The 19548-nt window shown below is 43.5% G+C and overlaps 2 protein-coding genes across 3 annotated transcripts; both read right to left on the bottom strand.

Annotated features, from left to right (window-relative positions):
* Positions 1 to 1164: 1164 nt before the first annotated feature.
* On the bottom strand, positions 1165 to 7648 carry LOC112226686. The gene is made up of 11 exons (XM_024391168.2): positions 7353 to 7648; positions 7000 to 7143; positions 6762 to 6899; positions 6345 to 6545; positions 6003 to 6140; positions 4665 to 4877; positions 4288 to 4434; positions 2358 to 2574; positions 2058 to 2152; positions 1832 to 1969; positions 1165 to 1657 (listed from the first exon to the last, which is right to left on the bottom strand). The coding sequence occupies exons 1-11, from the start codon at positions 7576 to 7578 to the stop codon at positions 1566 to 1568; spliced, it is 1749 nt and encodes a 582-aa protein (XP_024246936.1). The 5' UTR covers positions 7579 to 7648; the 3' UTR covers positions 1165 to 1565.
* LOC112227342 lies at positions 7526 to 18761 on the bottom strand. 2 transcript variants are annotated; one of them, XM_042307862.1, is made up of 11 exons: positions 18399 to 18761; positions 11201 to 11335; positions 10948 to 11076; positions 10725 to 10877; positions 10473 to 10658; positions 9979 to 10135; positions 9137 to 9244; positions 8599 to 8808; positions 8296 to 8430; positions 8049 to 8192; positions 7526 to 7895 (listed from the first exon to the last, which is right to left on the bottom strand). In XM_042307862.1, exons 3-11 carry the CDS (start codon positions 11068 to 11070, stop codon positions 7660 to 7662), a joined length of 1452 nt encoding a protein of 483 aa, XP_042163796.1. In that variant the 5' UTR covers positions 11071 to 11076; positions 11201 to 11335; positions 18399 to 18761; the 3' UTR covers positions 7526 to 7659. The 2 variants fall into 2 exon arrangements, with proteins under 2 accessions (XP_042163796.1, XP_024247996.2); XM_024392228.2 differs by having other exon boundaries at positions 18412 to 18761.
* Positions 18762 to 19548: the final 787 nt, after the last annotated feature.

Below are 19548 nucleotides of genomic sequence, written 5' to 3'. Positions count from 1 at the left end.
GAGCCTAAAGTGGCTGTCTAGTAGTACACACACATAGCACCACTACACACATCACAGCCAGGTGAGGATCTATTTATAAAAAAGGGAGAGGAGTTTCCTTTCAGGAATATTTAAGATCCATGTTCTTATTTGACTTCATTCTCTCTCAACCTTGGTATGAGAATATAGCCACGCTATTATGGTCTCCCTCCCCATCTACCACCAGACACATAATATATATCCACTTCACTTCATCCCCCCACACACACACCCTTCCCTCTCTCTGTTTCACTCTCTGTGTGCCTTAACTGCCTGCATCTCATGCGAAACGGACTGTCAGCCTGAACAGGATGTCAACACACCCAGGTCAGAGTGCAGTAGCACCGCCGGCCTGGCATCAGATGGTATGTGTAATAATATGTTCATAGACAGTTACATTATTAGGTGCTGGTGCAGAAATAACAATAAATAGCAGAACGGTATTCCTGACACCGGACTCCACTGGCCTGTCTAGAAGTGTCTAAATTGGGATGAGGCTAATCAAGCACCAACATACCGGTACCAGAGCTACAGTGAGAGAGCGACCGAAACAACTCTTGCTGCAAAGAGTTGAGTCATTTATTTCAGGATGTGGTACGGAGAGACTGTCTTGGCCATGCAATGTGTTTGGAAGTGGTTTCTGGCTCTATACCCTCATTCAACGAGCACATCAATGTTTCCTGTGGTAGTGTGGTTAAGAGGAGCTCTGGTGCCTACTGGGTGAAGTATTACATGTCTGTTTCTGCTGAAAGCATCGACCATCATGACTTTTAACATTAGTCAAAAAATGATTTCGGCAAATGTGTAGTTAAGACGGAAAGGTAAATGAAGATGAAGTGATGCCATTTAAAAAATATATGTTTATTGACTAGTCGTCACACTCTTCATAAGATGTTGAGACCAACGACATTAGAGTTGTTATATCGGGGCTGAAACCTCAGCATGCTGGTGTATAATGTTTCAACCAACCCACTCCAGGATTCCACACAATTCGCCCGACATTACTCACACTCAGCCAACCATACAAAATACTTTGGCCAGTGACAGCGGAACGGTTACACCAGTGTTCCCCGTTAACCCCTTGTTCACACCAGTAAGACCAGTCATTTCAGAGACAGGTGAGACAGACAAGTACATCATTCAAAGTAGTGGAAGGTATTTTTTTTATTATCAGAGAGGAGCCTTTTCATTTAGTATTAAAATACTTCGGTAATTGTTACAGATTAAAATGTAATACACAGAAGTACATTCATTATGTTACTAGACAGAGTAAAAAATAAGAGCTGCTAAATGTAGGATCATTTCATATCAGGGCCTGGTGGTAAAAACAGTGCATGCAAAGAGTGAATTCTATACAGTATTAAAGCCATACTATTACAGACAGACACATCTGTCACCAACACCACTAGCCGCATGAAACACAGAGGAAAAGAAAGAGGGAAAACTTAGAAGAGAGAGATCCAGACTGGGAAATAGAGGACATTTTGTTGTTTCATGCAGGAGCCAAGGGTAAGTAAAACTATCTTTTATGATTGGTCAGTGGGCCCTCAGTTGGTGCTTCCATCACAAAAGTATTTGACCCGCCTCTGCAGTTCATCGATTAATTTCTTCTTAGCTTTCTCCCGGCTGGCTTGCCACTCTTCAGAAGGACAGAGAGAACAGCCAATCAGAAAATAGCCTGAGAGCGAGAGCGTGTGTGTCCCCTACAGGGGACCAGTATGAAAATATATGCATTTACTACTGTAAGTCCCTCTGGATAAGAGCATCTGCTAAATCACTGAAACGTAAATGTGTGAGTGTGTCAGAAGCCTACCTTTGTAGGAGCAGATGAGAGGGGCAGAGAAGGTGACTTTTGTCCCAAACTTGTCATTAGTGTACTCAAATCCAGGTTTCTCCAGACCTTTCTTCGCAAACCACTCATCTAGAACGTTCCTCACCGAGGCTGTGGAGTCTGTGGAGGGATTCACAATATCAACGTGTGTGTATATGTGTGTGTGTGTGTGTGTGTGTGTGTGTGTGTGTGTGTGTGAGGTACTGACCCATCTCATCCTCCCCAAGTAGGCCCAGTAAGCGCTGGCTGAGTTGGGCTCTGGTAGCTTTCCTACTGTCCTGTCCTTCAGTCTCCATGCTGTACCTGCCAATCGCGATCACAATCATGCACCACCATCAGGCAGTTACTCCTACTCACTACAAACAAGTCCATTATAGAATTGTGTGGTAAAGACAGAGTTCACTCAAAATACACATTTTCAACATGTAAAAAAACAAACCACTGAGGGACTATTCAAATTTATTGATATTTAGAAATGAAAGTTATATAGATTGTTATCAGTCTTTACCCCGAGAACCTAAGCTGGGCGGAGATTCTGTACTGAGTTTCTGAAAGGGCAGAGTTCACAGATGTAAGGGCTGTCCCCTCCAACAGAGTGCTGAGCCTTTGCTTCGCATCCTCAGTGCTGCTAGGTGGGGCCACAGGACCACAGTAGCCAATGAAAGGAGCAAGACGAGACAGCGCCCTCTGGTAGGCCGACTGACATGCTGCAGCCTCACTGGAACCTGTCAATCAAATCTGCCTTTAGCAATGTGATACAGTTCAGTCAGTACATTCATTTACTAACATTATCCTGCACTACGCTCTCATACAGTGCATTCGGAAAGTATTCAGACCCCTTGATTTATTCCCCACGTTGTTACGTGATGTCCTAAAATGGATTGAATAGTTTTATTCCCTCATCAATCTACCCACAATACCCCATAATGACAAAGCAAAAACAGGTTTACAGAAATATTTAAATATGTATAAAATAAAATGGAAATAAGACAATTACATAAGATTTCAGAAACTTTACTCAGTACTTTAAAGCACCTTTTCCAGAGATTACAGCCTTGAGTCTTCTTGGGTATGACGCTACAAGCTTGGCCCACCTGTATTTGGAGAGTTTCTCCCATTCTTCTCCGCAGATCCTCTCAAGTGCTGTCAGGTTGGATGGGGAGCGTCGCTGCACAGCTATTTTCACGTTTCTCCAGAGATGTTCGATCGGGTTCAAGTCCGGGCTCTGGCTGGGCCACTTAAGGACATACAGAGACTTGTACAGAAACCACTCCTGTGTTGTCTTGGCTGTCTGCTTAGGGTCATTGTCCTGTTGGAAGGGGAACATTCGCCTCAGTCTGATATCCTGAGCACTCTGGAGAAGGTTTTCAAGGATCTCTCTGTACTTTACTCCGTTTATCTTTCCCTCGATCCTAACTGGTTTCCCAGTCCCTGCCGCTGAAAAACATCCCCACAGCATGATGCTGCCACCTCCATGCTTCACCAAAGGGATGGTGCCAGGTTTCCTCCAGATATGACGCTTGGGCATTCAGGACAAAGTCTTCAATCTTGGTTTCATCAGACCAGAGAATCTTGTTTCTCATGGTCTGAGTGTCCTTTAGGTGCCTTTTGGCAAACTCCAAGCAGGCTGCCATGTGCCTTTTACTGAGGAGTGGCTTCCATCTGGCAACTCTACCATAAAGGTCTGATTGGTGGTGCTGCAGAGATGGTTGTCCTTCTGGAAGGTTCTCCCATCTCCACAGAGGAACTCTGGAACACTTTCAGAGTGACCATTGGGTTCTTGGTCACTTCACTGACCAAGGCCCTTCTCACCCGATTGCTCAGTTTGGCTAGGCGGCCAGCTCAAGGATGAGTCTTAGTGGTTCCAAACTTCTGCCATTTAAGAATGATGGAGGCCACTGTGTTCTTGGGGACCTTCAATGCTGCAGTAATTTTTTGGTACCCTTCCCCAGATCTGTGCCTCGACACAATACGGTCTCGGAGCTCTAGGGACAATTCCTTCGACCTCATGACCTGGTTTTTGCTCTGACATGCAAAACTGTGGGACCTAATATAGACAGGTGTTCCAAATTATGTCCCATCAATTGAATTTACAACAGGTGGACTACAATCAAGTTGTAGAAACATCTCAAGGATGATCAATGGAAACAGGATGCAACTGAGCTCAATTTCGAGTCTCATAGCAAAGGGTCTGAATACTTATCTAAATAAGGTATTTCTGTTTTTAAATTAAATTAGCAAACATTTCTAAAAGCCTGTTTTAGCTTCGTCATTGTGGGGTATTGTGTGGAGATTGAGGATTTTATTTGATTGAATCCTTTTTAGAATACGGCTGAAACGTAACAAAATGTTGGTAAAAGGGAAGGGGTCTGAATACTTTCCGAATGCACGGTATGTGACAAATAAATCCATTCCTACTAATCATGGTCTTTATATACCCTCTCCACGGTAGGTGAAGACACAGGTGATGTCTTTGAGATTGCAGCAGAACCTGCCCTTCTCTGGTTCTGCTACTTCCTCCACAGGCAACGGGAACGACCGCTGCAGGAAAAAAGCCTTCACCACCGCTGTGGACTTACTCTCGTCTACAGAGAGAAGGAGAGAGAGAGCGAGAGACGGGAGGAGAGGAAGAGCGAGAGAGAGAGAGAAGGGGTGTGAAGACGGGAGAGGAGGAAGATAAGGAGGGATGGTGAGATAGGTATTATGTAGTGTAACCATTTACTGAGGAGTGGTGTTTGAAACATTTTTTTTAAAATAACGATCTGTGGCTCAGCTCTGGCATATTAATTGATTGATTGATTGGTTGATTGCTCACCGGTGCCAGGCTGGAAGATATCCCCTGCTGTACCCAGGCTGTGGCAGGACCAGCGGATAGCCTCTTTCTTAGAGCTGAACAGGGTCTGGTTCCAGAAGGCGTGGCGGTCTAGTCGGACCTCCACCATCCACTTACACAACTGCTCCACAGACACATCCTCACACACCACACACGGGGGCTGCAGACTCCACAGTGCCAGACACCGCCGGATTTCTGAAACACACACATACGCGCTAAGTAAAAGGTACTGAGTAAAAGGTTACTGCTAATTGACTGATATTGAGGCTTAGAATGATTCAGAAAGAGGGTAGGTCCAGGGGTAGGAACCTAAATTATTTTCCAATCGTTTCATTTTGAACCACCGTTTTCTTTGTTCCGTCCCACTTTTCCGACCAGATAAATACAGTTCTGAACTGGTTCGGACCCCAAAAAAGTACTGGCTAATATCGTTCCTTTCGGTTCCTTTTTAAATCTCTATTTAAAAAACATTAAATGACTTCACCAATCATGCAGTGCGGATAAAGCAGCTTGCTATGGGGCGGGCAAGCTATAGTACAGGGAGTTGTTTACTTGTGTGATGGAAAGACAAGTCTAGGGCCGTGAGATGCAATTGACATTTTCCGAGTGGGGAGAGAGCGGGTGAGGGTGGAGGAGGAAGCTTGCCTTGAAGCGCTGGGCATCTTGATATAACATGCATTATCTGAATTAGGCCCGCGGTATTACACCTACGGAGAAGTGGCTTTTATGGAGGAACTTTGAATGTCCTTTAACTTCAGAGTTGGCTTAACGTTGAACTGGAGATAGCTGGAGATAGCTGGAGATAGCTGGAGATAGCTGGAGATAGCTGGAGATAGCTAGCTGACATGCTTGTGTGTGCAGACCGTCACCGGTATTTTTGTAGTTAATAAATACAATGTGAAATGTGATAACTATAGTATCCCCAAGAAGTTAATCCATTCTTCTCTAATTCAAAATCTCTCTCTCCATCTTCTGAATCATGCTTGTAACGTCAGTAGGCTACAGCTATTCTTCGGAGGGGGAAGGGCAGGTAGCCTACACACACACACACACACAAAGATGTTCAGCTGGCAGGCAGACACTGGAGGATGTTTCTGAATGACAGAGGGAGTGCTTTGCGTAGGTGCTTTGTTGCTTTCTTTGTGGGACTGAAAATGTTTTGGTCTGGAATATAAAAGAGCGTTATTAAACGGTTGCTTTTAAAATAACTGTTCTGTTCCGGAACAGTATAGACCAGTTTTGTTCCCGGTTCTGATTCTTTTCCTTGAAAAAGGACATTTTCCGGTTCTTTGAGCAGAGTAACAAAGAGAGGACAGTCACCTTCCATCTCTCCCCCTGCAGATCTCTTAGACGAAGGCGGGCCGGAATCGTCAGGTGTTGTCTCCGTGGTAATTGACAACTTGTCACCCTGTAGAGTAGTGCCAACAGCAGCAGTTTCCCCGGTCATCTGACTTGCAGCTGTGGGGAGAGAGAGCATGAGATAGATAGAAGTCAGGAGAGAGAGAGAGAGAGAGCGGCAGACATAGACATAGAGAAAGATACAGAGAGAAGATAATGTATTAATAATGGAATAAGTGCTGTGTTAGTTTTTAGAGCCAGCAGCAGCAGTTTCCCATCACCTGACCTGCAGCTATGGGGAGATAGAAAGAGATCCAGACTAACCGGCTCCTGTTCTGATCTTGTTAGCCTCAATATTTTTGTACTCTGGCTTGGCTCCTCCTCCATGCTTGACCAGCAACTCCTGGAGTTTACCCTTGTAGTTTGGACCCGCTCTGCCGATGTCTCCGCCCAAAACCCCACTCAGACGCCTCAGGGCCTCCTTAGCTGCGCAATGCTCTGCCTGCTGCTTTTTGGGGGCCGCCTCTTAGAGAGAGAGAAAGAGAGAGAAAGAGAGAAAGAGAGAGAAAAAGAGAAAGAGAGAGAGAGAGAGAGAGAGAGAGAGGTGAGGGGGTTACAGGTGATTGTGAGACATCGATCATTTCATGTCCTGGAAAAACTGCAATTACCCTTTATAACCAATGTTTACCTCTCATCAAATGTGCCATTGTGATGACATTTGTGTATATAAAAAAAAGTTACCTGTGCTGTGGAAGGTGAGCTCGCCTACGATTCTTAGAGTGCATCTGTGCTTTCCCTCCATTGTTGTTACACAGTCCTCCACTGGGGGGTCACACTTTGCCCGTCTGAAGAACTCCAACACACTCTGCTTCTCACCACCTGCAAGGGCAGCACTGAGTTCAGGCTGAGTCACAACAACACCCACTAACCAATTAAGTAGGATGAAGTTGTCCCCCCATATCTAAAGTGTGTAGTGTACCTGCTGTAGGCGGCGGACCCAGGGACAGGCCCTGGAGCAGACTGCAGTAGGCTGCCTGTAGCGCCTCCTCTCGAGAGGAGGCCTCGTGTGGGTCAAGGTCCTTCTGCACACGTACCGCCACACACATAACGAACCCCCGGCCATCTGAAAAATGGAGGACAGATAAAAGGACCTCACCCTTTTTCATACGTTCTCGTTTTCATCGACTTCAATTTCACACTTCTTTTAAAGTGTGTTCTTTTAACAGTGTTGACTGTTGTCTTATTTGTTGTTCTTGTTTCTTCTTGGTACAACGTTGTCTGTTAATATGAACTGGACAATAAAGCTGTGAGTTTTAATGCGATTCTGTGTACCTGAAGAGACGCTGCTCTCCTCTGGGAGGGTGGGCGTGGCTTGGCGGGGGTCTGACTCTGAGGCCACTCCCCCCTGGGTCTCCATGGTAATTGTGGTATTTATGGGGGCTGTGGTATGCATGGCAACCATGGTGACTGTGGTAGCCATGGGGTCCATAGTAACCAAGGTTTCCATGAGTGACACTGGGACCACCTGACTCTCGGGGGGCTGCACGCTATGTATCATGGGAGCTGGTGGGAGTTGAGGGCAGCCCTCATCTTCGCTTGACCCCACTCCTTTCTCCTTCTTGCCTATCCCCCCCACTTGTCAGCCCTCCACGTTCCTCCACTCCCCCCTCTCAGTGACCTCCCCCGCTCCCCTTCCTCTGTCTGTGACATCATACGCAGGCTTGTCCAGTTGTGGGGTCTGAGCCTCCAGCAGCTCTTTTAGGGTGCTCACGTAGTTCCCTCCCATCACTTCCTTACTGCCGAGGACCCCGGACAGCCGCTGGAGGGCCACTTTAGCTGCCTGCTGACATGCCTGTTTCTTTTTGCTGGAACCCTCTGGAGTGAACCAGAAAACATATTTTAAACATTATATAATACTTACAGTATATATCTATATACACGTGACATACACACAATATATTTACATTCAATACACCATGAAACATAACATTGTAAAGTATCCATACGTCCTACTGAATGTGGTGTTACCTGGGACATAGAAGGTGATTGGTCCAGTGAATCGAAGAGTGCATTGGTAGGTCTTCTCCTCTGCATCCGATTGGACAGCCTCCTCTGGGGGTGGGACATCCCGCGTATGACAGTGCTCCAGGACCACATCCTTATAGGAGGAAGCTGAGGTACAAGAGAAGAGTTTCCATGACCACAAGCTTTTTGATGGACATAAGTGAAAACAGTAAAGGTAGATGTACATTACTGTACTGTAGGGGTCTTTAACCTGATTCTGGTAGATCCAACAGGAGAGCTAGTTTCTTGTAGGCAGACTGAACAGCCTCTGTCATTCCAGAATGCCCCTCTCCAGAGGTGATGTCAGTTTTAAGGACCACAGTGACACTACCAAAGAACACGGGGCCTAAAGACAGAGTTACATGGTAGAGGTTAATCAATCAGACACTGATACCAATTTAGGACTATTGGTCATTTGAGAAACAAAACATGGTGATATTATGTTTTAACAGATACTATTGACACAATATTTTTTACTCGTACCATACATTTGATTGGCTGAGGAATACAGCACCTGTGCATGAGAGGCTTTGTGGTTGGTCCGTCTGGCTACTTGATGCCTCCCCCTCCTCTGTGTCATTGGCTAGCTCACTCAGGCTAGCACAGTCCTTGGCTAGCTGGCTCAGGGCCAGTTTAGCCACTTCCTGGTGCGCTGTCTTCGACTTTGGGCACACCTGAACACCTTCAAATGTCTGCCCTCTCACCTGCACACGACCCCTGTAACCTGGACAAACCCATTTTGAGAGAAGCCAGAGGGTCAGTCTTCACAGAGACACAGCTGCATGCATCTCCAACGTTTTCACATAATAATAAAATTATTTATTTATAATCGACACATTTTTATAGAGCCGTTTCCTGATATTATAAAGCTATTCCATATAATATCATAAAACAACCCAGCATAAGACATCTTCTTTACATCACAGAATTGGATAAGGGCCAGGAGTTTTTCCTGACCATGTAACGTAGCCAGGATGACAGTTATGGGCGACATTTTGGGCATGTTAAGGAAGAACACCAGGCCCAAAGCTAGGGATAAGGTTCTGACCTACCGAGGGCTTCCTTTATCTCTGAGAAGACAGGCTCAGGCCACCCTTGCCTCCTGGCCTCCTCATACAGATGGTTCTTATATTTGAGGATGTCAGTACTGAACTCAGGATCTGAAAAACACACAGCTGCCATAGGTCAATATTTTTCCTCTGTTCATGGTAAAGTCTGTCTGTGTGAAATTATGTAAATGTGGTGAACACTTAAAGTTGTACACTAGATTAATTTGCCGTCTAAGGCACTGCATCTCAGTTCTAGAGGCGTCACTACAGACCCTGGTTCGATTCCAGGCTGTATCACACCTGGCGGCACACAATTGCCCAGCGTCGTCGGGTTAGGGTTTGGCCGGGGAAGGCCGCCATTGTAAATAAAAAATTGTTGTTAACTGCCTAGTTAAATAAAGGTTAAATAAAAATGTGAATTTTTTAAGTAATTTTAACTCTCAAGTCTCTCTCTCTGAGTAGGGCTGGATTCCTCAGTAACTCCATTATCTGTCTCTCTACTATCTGTCTCTCTCTCTACCTGGGGTGTATTCATTAGTTGTATTCTGTTGCAAAACGTTTAGTCTGTTACAAAACTTTTTGCAATGGAAACCGTTTACTCCAAATGAAAAATGAGCGTTTCTATTGGACAAATTAAGGTAGGTCCCTTCCCGTTTGGTTCCGTTTACTCTGTTTGCTTGTTTGTTTCTTAGTGTAAACGGTTTACGTTAAATCTTTTTGCAACAGACAAAACCTTTTGCAATGGAATTTGACTAATGAATACAGCCCTGCTCTCTCTCTGGAAAACAAATGCTCTGAGTGGGGTTGAATCCATCTCTCTCTCTATGTTCCTCTTCCTCACTCACCGTGTGTGCGTGTGTTCATCTCCAGTGTGTCCACTCTGAAGGTGAGTGTGTCCACTCTTTCCTGCACCTCTGTCAGTCTCTCCCACTGTGGCGCCAGGCTCTTCTGCAGGTCATTGTTCCCCTCCAGAAACACCCTCACACACTGCAACTCCTCCAGCTGGGGGTACACACACACACAAACATTTGAGGTGCCTTACAGTGAGGATGTCTGAGTGTGTGTGTGTGTGTGTGTGTGTGTGTGTGTGTGTGTGGGGACTTACATTTCCCAGGTCCCCATGAGGACAAAGGCTATTTTAAGCTTAGGGTTACAATTAGAGTTAGAATTAGGGTTAGGTTTAGAGTTAGAATTAGGGTTAGGTTTAGAGTTATAAGTTAGGTTTAGGGTTATGGGTTAAATTTAGGGGGGAAAAAAGGATTTTGAATGGAAATACATTGTAGGTCCCCATGAGGATAGAATAACATGACGTGTGTGTGTGTGTTTGTGTGCGTCTTACAGTAAGGGCTGTCTCTCTGTCCTCTTCATAGCGTTGGGACAGACACTCCAACTTTTCCTTCAGTATCTGTTGTTCCAGACTCAGAAAGTTCTGGAGTTTCAGCATGCTCTCTGGGATCTTATCTGCCGCAAGTACAATCTTCTTCCCAACACAGCTCATGATAAAACTGAAGTCTGTATTCTGGAGCTGGGACAAAGATACCGGTCAGGTTCCCAATGTAAAAGTGAGGTATGGACTTAATAGCACACTCACCTGTTCGATCTCCTCTGTCAGCTCACTGAATTTGGGGTAGTGTGTTTTCAGAGCCTGGCCCAGGTCTTTGATTCGCCCTAGGTAAGATTCTAACTCCCTCTTCTCCACCCGGAAGTCAGCCGAGTGCATCACCTGGTTCCTCACGTTGGTCACCTGCACACATACACACCGTCATACTTATACACAGGTAAATGTGCACATTTGTGAGTGTGAGAAAGTTTACCTGTGTGATAAGAGTTTTGGACTTCACAAACTTGGCAAAGTAGCTGCATTGGGTCATGAGATTGAGGAAGGCTGAGATGTCAAATTGGTCCACAGCGGTGTGGTCCATATTTCCACGGGGCATGTAGACCTAAACACACACACACACACACACACACACACACACACACAATGACATTCCAACTACCAGGGCAGGATGTAACACACTTATGATAATAACAGGAAGAGCATTACTCCAGATGTCGGTACTTTACCTTGGCTACCTCCCATTTCTTCGTAGGCCACAGGTACGGCTTGGAGTTATTCCAGTAGACCTGTCCGCCTTTAAATGAATGGTTGGCCCAGATCTCATCTCTCCATGGCTCGCACACTTCACACACTTGAGGAACCTTACACAGGAACAACCATAGAATTACTTTTGTGTTTTTAACATCAAGATAACCTTTCGAATGAGATTTTTTTTTGTATTGCAAACACAAATAATAATATTGAATGCAAACATTAACCCAAAAGTATTGAGAGCAAAATAGATAGTATTGCAAGAAAATCATTTTGAAAGGTAAAAACTAATTGTAAATGAATTAAAAAATATATATAATCTGGGAAAAAGGTTCAATGATTACGCAATTGCGATTAAACACCTCTGACTGCAATTTTTTTAAACTCTATTTGGTTACATTTTCCGGCCCTTTGCTTCACTGCCTTTTTTGGGTTTGCAAAGTTTTGGCATGTTCATTCCGGGTAGGCGGGGTTTAGAGGGAGGAGGTACAGTGGGGCAAAAAAGTATTTAGTCAGCCACCAATTGTGCAAGTTCTCCCACTTAAAAAGATGAGAGAGGCCTGTAATTTTCATCATAGGTACACTTCAACTATGACAGACAAAATGAGAGAAAAAAATCCAGAAAATCACATTGTAGGATTTTTTATGAATTTATTTACAAATATGGTGGAAACATTTAAATGTTTATTACATGAGAAATAAGGTAAGCAAAGCATTGCCATGGTAGCAATTCAAAGGGAACCGTTTGGAGATCATGGGGAAATGATTAGACTAAAAGGTGAGGACATGACGCTTCACCTGTCAAGACTGAATCCAAGACTTTACGTGCATTTTACACTTACTGTACTTTTTTTTTTGGTATCAAAATCTGAAAATACTCTAAATACATTCAGTGACATGACAAGAATATTGTTGGAAAATGTGGGGTTCTATTGCCAACATGACTCGCTAAAAAAATAAAATAAAGGCCTTACAGTGTTAGGCTTTCACTAGGCAATTCAGAGAAGCAGATGGTAATTTTGGTGCGCATGGAATGAAGTCGTGAGTGCATTCAGATGTGTGGTTCACTGTAAATGTTCTTCACAACACAGCAAGCATAGGCTCATTGTGTTCAGGACAGCCCCAGGGTATGACGTCATGTCATCTTGTAACTGTACATCAAACATAGCGATGATAAACACTGACACTGTATATGACATGAGGTTTATGATGTGGAAATGTGAAGTGTACATTTGGATTCACCGGTTGTTTGGCTTGCTCGTATGGCATCAAAGTGGTATTTATTATAAATCCTCAACGTCACATCTTTCAAAATCCATAGAGTCCTCGTAACTTAAGGCATTTCCCCTCACTCAGACACACAAAATCATTTGCAAAAGTTGGCCAATTAGCGGGAGGAATGGGGCAACCTTTTTTGGGCTGTGCGTGCTGCTCAAGTTCCTAACGGCTGTCAGTCAAAACCCAATACAGCGCTATGAACTGGAGGCCCTTGAGCTCTGACGTCTTGTGTAGCATGTTACTGTACAGCCACTGCCTTCCAATTTACGTGCTTATCAACGTCCATATCTGCCATTTTCAACCCGTATACATACGGGTACGAGTGTAAAGGGCTTCGGTCAAGAGGGAGATTGTATGAATGCGTACTTCGGCTTAAGGAGAGAGGGTCGGCTTGTGTCCTGATTCTTCACCCTTTCTACAAAAGTGTGCACGAGTTCAATGTCCCTCATTCCTGGCCCTGAAGGGCAGCAGTGTTTAAATTGTCATCCCTACCTGTGCTATAACACCCAATTGAACTACAATCAGACCATACTTGAGTAAACATAATGAATATATAGTTGGTTGTGACAACATTGACAAAACCGGAGCGTACAGTTACCGTGAACAATAATAAAAAATACAAAATGGAATTATGACTTGTGCGTTAGTTGTACTTTAAGAATCTGTGTTTAAGTTTCCACCCATGTTAACCTTTTTGCTTAATTCCTGTTCCTTTTCCACAGGTAGTTGGGCTGATGATCTGCCTCCGTAGCTGGGAGAAGCCGAAGAGGAACATCACTTCGTTCCCAACAATACTACAAACACTTCTAACTGTACAGATGAGAATGAGTAGGGCAGACTTATCGCTGAACTGTGTTCAGTCCAGTTTACAGTACCAATGTGTTACCAGCCACATGTTCAATAAGGTATCCTGCAAATACAATTACAATGCAGAGATGTTCTTGCTCTTTAGTTAAGTTCTGACAATCATATGTTGGAAACCATTTATCAAGGAAAATGAGTTGAACACTTTGTGGAAATTGTACATTTCTCGAACATTCTTCTAAGGGCAATGTGTCTATCACAGGTCTAAATGTACAGTAAGGGGTATGTCCTTAATAAAATAATTTGTGATGGTTAATTGTGCAGACTGATTGCGGTGGCGTGGACATGACAAATCAATCAACTACTGTAATTAAACACTTATCTGCTTTATGCCTCTGATTTTCCAGTCGACATTAGTCAAGAAAAACTCTGTGGTAATGCCCATGTCTTGCAGCTTTAACAGTATTGAGTCAAGTAACAGCTTTCTCAACTGTCTCGCCAAGGACTAACTCAAAGATTATTGTAACGAGTGCGCTGAGTCGGGAAGCAAGTACAGGGAGTGTGTGTTTCAATAAATAAACAAAACAATAACCGCGAAACACAAAACGCGCCGACGTGAAAACAGAGTCGATAACACCCGAGGAGAGAACCAAGGGGAGTGACAGATATAGGGAAGCTAATCAAGGAGGTGATGGAGTCCAGGTGAGTGTCATGAGGCGCGGGTGCGCTTGACGACGGTGACAGGTGTGGGGGTTAATCAGCAGCCTGATGACCTAGAGGCCGGAGAGGGAGTATACGTGACAATTATGTTTATTACTATGGCTCTTCAAATTTGATAAGTACATAAGGAGCTATTGTCACTGGCCATATACGTGTAGATTGAGGTGTTTAGAAAAAGTTGGTTTTGACTTTGGTCTTGTTGCACTGCAGCTACCTACAAATGACCACAGTCATGTGTGAATCAACTTGCTAGCTAGCTTCTTAACCTGTTAGCTACCTTACATAGTTAGGGACTGAAGATAATTTAGATGTGTATTGTATCCCCTGAATTCGGGAATTAGCAATCAAGCTACTTTATAGAGTAACAAACAAGTATCTAGCAAGTTATCTGGGTTGCATGGTAGCTATATCTAACATACCGAGGTCTACATAGCCTTGGATGTAAACAAACTGGATCACTGGGTAAGGCTGACCTTTTCCCTCAAGTTTTCATGTACTGAATAAAAATATAAAGTTCAGTGTGTTTCCATTGTATTTTCTACTCTACCCATAGTTCTTCACAAAAATTAAATAGCAAATGTGCCTAGTCTGGTTTTAGCACATGTGCTCTAGCCAACAGCTGGCAGATACAGGGGAGTAGGCTATGAGTAGGATAGGCTCAGGGTTGCCAGGTCAAGTTCAAATTTCTAGCCCAATGACACCTCAACCCACTTACCAGGCCTGAAAACTAGCCCAAAAATGTTTCAGGTTTTTTTCGCAGCAGAAGAACAGTTGCCACATTTATCCAATAAACCCTTTTTTCTATAATGTTAGAGCGAATTAAGAAGGAATATCTGCGGAATTTGTAACGATGTAAGCTAAGAAGCAAACTTCAGTTTTCCATCAAAATAATAATTATTGTGAGTTTAAGAATATGTCGCAAGAGAAAGGCTAATTCGCCCTTATTAAATTTGCCAGATCATTTTCCATCAATGGATGTCGATTTAACTTGTTTTGACTGCTATGATTAAGCAATAAGGCCAGAGGAGGTGAGGTACATTGCCAATATTTCACGACTAAGGGCTGTTCTTAGGACACAGCCCTTAGCCGGAGTATAATGGCCATATACCACAAACACCTGAAGTGCCTTATTTCTATTATAAACTGGTTAAACATATTTAGAACAGTATAATTTTTTTTGTTGTCATACCGTGGTACACGGTCTGATATACCACAGCTTTCAACCAATCAGCATTCACTTTATAATTGTAATTAAATCCCTTGTGCACATAACTTGATAAATCCGACAGGAGAGTTAGAGGGATGAAAGTTGGACAGAGGATCTCGAAATCTCTGAAAAAAGAAACACTTGAACGAACTTCAAATTAAGAATGCTAGGCTATTTTCTGGCAATTGTGCCATTGTGTTAGATGTTAAGATTACAAACAGTTATAAAATGGCCTGTTTGTGAGATTGACTCGTTATTTCAATAGGCATAGGCTACTGACTAAAATCTGGATTTATAATTGCAATTCAACTTTGCCATGGTTTGCTGAGCTAGATGCAGGTGGCCTATAGGCCCTGATAGGCCAACATCCACAATGAAACTGACATTAAATGTGGAGAATGATACATTTGCGATAGAGCTGTCACCATGATAACAATTGATCATTTCTAATTGAATTAGCCTAACACGGCCATTAATAATTGCCTAATAACACAAGGCTACAACAACAAATTTAAGTTGTAGGCCATTTATTAAAATCTATTTGTCAGCTCCAGGTAGACTACACAAGTGGCCCAAATTGATTTGCAATGACTTCGGTGATATCACGTTGAACATCTCATTCCAAAATCATGGGCATCAATATGGAGTTTGTGCCCCCATTGCTGCTATAACAGCCTCCACTCTTCTGGAAACACATTCCATTAGATGTTGGAACATTGCTGCGGGGACTTGCTTCCATTCAGCCACAAGAACATGTGTGAGGTCGGGCACTGATGTTGGGCGATTAGGCCTGGCTGGGATTCGGCGTTCCAATTTATCTCAAAGTTGTTCGATGGGGTTGAGGTTAGAGCTCCGAAGGCCAGTCAAGTTCTTCCACACAGTTCGACAAACCATTTCAGTATGGACATCGCTTTGTGCACAGGGGCATTGTCATGCTGAAACAGGAAAGGACCTTCCCCAAACTGTTGCCACAAAGTTGGAAATACAGAATCGTCTAGAATGTCAATTTATGCTTTAGCGTTAAGATTTCCCTTCACTGGAACTAAGAGGCCCAGCCCGAACCATGAAAAACAGCCCCACAACATTATTCCTCCTCCACAAAACTTTACAGTTGGCACTATGCAGTCAGACAGGTATTGTTCTCCTGGCTTACGCCAAACCCTGATTCATTTGTGGGACTGCCAGATGGTGAAGCGTGATTCATCCCTCCAGAGAACACGTTTCCACTGCCCCTGAGTCCAATGGCAGCGAGCTTTACACCACTACAGCCAAAGCTTAGCTTGAGCATGGTGATCATAGGCTTGTGTGAGGCTGCTCAGCCATGGAAACCCACATCATGAAGCTCCCGACTAACAGTTATTGTGCTGATGTTGTTTCCAGAGGCAGTTTGGAACTCTGTAGTAATTGTTGCAACTGAGGACTGACCATTTTTGTGTGCTACGCGCTCCCAGCACCGTTGTTGCTCCTAGATGTTTCCACTTCACAATAAGAGCACTTACAGTTGCCCGGGGCAGCTCTACCAGGGCAGAAATGTGACGAACTGACTTGTTGGAAAGGTGGCATCCTATGACAGCGCCACATTGGAAGTCACTGAGCTCTTCAGTAAGGCCATTATACTGCCAATGTTTGTCTATGGAGATTGCATGGCTGTGTGCTCGATTTTATACACCTGTCAGCAACGGGTGTGGCTGAAATAGCCAAATCCACTCATTTGAAGGGGTGTCCACATACTATAAATACTTTTATGTGTATAGTGTATCAAACGGTAAGCTACAGTAGCCTACAATTGCATCGAAATTAATAGACTACATGATGGCCAACAAATGCAAATGTATCATTCTCCAAATTTAATGTCAGTTTTATTGTGGACTTATTCCAGTAACAGAAGCATCTATAAATTCCATTTCAAGTGCTCGAGACCCAAGAACTAAGCATGCGTAAAACCCTTTGCTTGATAAAGTTTTCCATAAGAAAAGTCGACTTTCAAATGCAGTTTACGTTAAACCACCTCTGAGCGAATTTTCCTACAGCATACTAGTGAGCCTAAAGTCGTATTCCAGTCGTTGTTATATCAGTTATAGCGCATGAATAGGTTTTATGGAAAAGGGTTGTAGGTGTCTCCATGATGACAATCTAAATAGCCTACCTACAACTGGTAACTGGTAAAAAGTTGTCACGACGTGTGCGTGCTGCTGTCTCAATGACTCAGCAGCAGCGCTCTCAACCAGTGCTGTAAATAACACACACACACACCCTTCCAGCCATCCCCACCACTCACTCAGTAACAGTCTGCTCACTGCCTGATCATCTGCAGCAACAGGTTACAACAACTTACAGAAAGCCGCAGACATGGCAACCCCGGGTAGACTAGTCTACAGGGGGTTAGGGATCAGGGGTTGATCAGTGAGATTATTATGGATAAACCCGAGAATGTGTTTTTGTCAAAAGGCAGTCAAGCATCGATCGTCAAGTCACCAGAATCGAACCCTCGATATATATTTGAAATACGCATCACGATCACCGAGCACTTTCACCACCCTGTGAAGATCATTACATTTTCATCTGTAGCCTAATAAACTGTAGTTTCCCCGAGTCGTAGTGGAAGGACCACACGACATATCATCACGTGACTCCACGTTTACTTCAGTAGGATGGCTATTATTTCAACATTTACGCATAAAGGCGTTTCCACCGCCATTTCTCGCATAATTCATTTTACCAACAGAGATCCCACCATGTCGAACAAACACGTTCTGTCGGCATTTATAAAATTGTACCGAAACTTCCTGTTTCTATCACAACTGTGCGATTTATTTTATACGGTATGACTTCACTCCATACAAACTGTGGATGGAAACGTGCTTACTGAAGAAGAAAAAAATCCATTAATTTACAAGTCACTTGTTCTTGCCTTTAAAAAAATATTTTCTTGCAAAATTATTTATTTTTCCTCTCAATACTTTTGGGTTAATGTTTTGCCCTCAATATGATTATTTTGGTTTGCAATAATAAGAATTTGGTTCTCGAATTCAAACGGTTTGTTTTATATTACAATCACAACAGTAATTCCATAAAACAACAGTTGTAGCCTATGACATCCGTGCATGGGCAGAACATATTAGGGACGGAAACTCAGATATCATGCGAGTTACATTTTAACTCACATATTTTAATCACCTGCTTTGGCCTGGGCATCCATTTCTTCAGGTTACATTGTGTTGTACATAGATCGCCTTTGTTTGCGTTCACTTTGTTACGGAGGTGATCGTGGTACGTTTCGGTTTCGTGTTCCAGGAATCCCCCTAGTCGCGTTTTAAGACAATTCAGACCCATGGTCGTTTTAATCCAGTTTTTATAGTCGTCATCCTGAAACCGTCTGAATGAGTCCATGGTGAAACAAATGCTGTATCGTTGTGCTGGATAATAATTCCTTCGGTACCGCCCGATTCGATCAGTCCCGTAACGGTTGAGCCTACATGACCTATGCGCTGGGTTTGACAGGCTGTCTGCAGCCGAACTGTCAGGCGCACAGGGTCCCGGTTCAACCAATGAGCAGCGTTCTCGCCACCGTCATAACGTGTACGTAGATCGATTCCTGTACATGTCTTTTGGGGAAAGTTCTCTCACCTCCAAGATACATATTTAACCCGTTTATACCATATACTTCGCTTCCATATATTACCACAGCAAAACAAACCTTCCAATGTACGACATTGCATTCAAACCAATAATGATAGAAACGCAGGACATTTTAGTGATTGTGCATTTATGTATGTTTTTTTCAGTACGTGTTCTTGCTCTTACAGTTCTGGTCACTATTCAATCACAAAGTGTCTCAATGTGATCTACAGCATAGACATACCTACATCTCAATATAACGTATTTAACAAATAAAACAAAGTATGGTCATGTTGGAGAGTTGTTTTTGGGGGATATTCAATTTCCCCTTCTGGTCCTCCATGATTTGAAAATGGAACAGTTAGGGTCTGTTCAATCAAAGTGTGGCTGGATTTACAGAGTAAACATAAAACTTTTTGTACATTCTCATTCAGTCGGTCAAACAAAACCAAGTTCATATCGATAAAAACATGCTCGCAAGCAAAATCTGAAACCTTTTCAAGACTTTGAATAGTTCCCTGGGTTCTACTGTCCCGTCCTCTGGTAGATCACTGATCAACCCATTACCCTTGACCCCTAACCCCTATTCTGGCATAAAGGCATGATTGGTCAGTACAGTCCATAGACTTAAATTAAATAAAGGTTCAAATTTTAAAGTCTGTTCCCCAACTGGCTTCCCCCAGGTGGTTTTATCCC

This window comes from Oncorhynchus tshawytscha, linkage group LG28 (assembly GCF_018296145.1).
Source record: "Oncorhynchus tshawytscha isolate Ot180627B linkage group LG28, Otsh_v2.0, whole genome shotgun sequence".
NCBI classification, from domain to species: Eukaryota; Metazoa; Chordata; class Actinopteri; order Salmoniformes; family Salmonidae; genus Oncorhynchus; species Oncorhynchus tshawytscha.
Note: the sequence above shows the minus strand (reverse complement) of the source record. Positions and strands in the feature narration are given on the sequence as shown.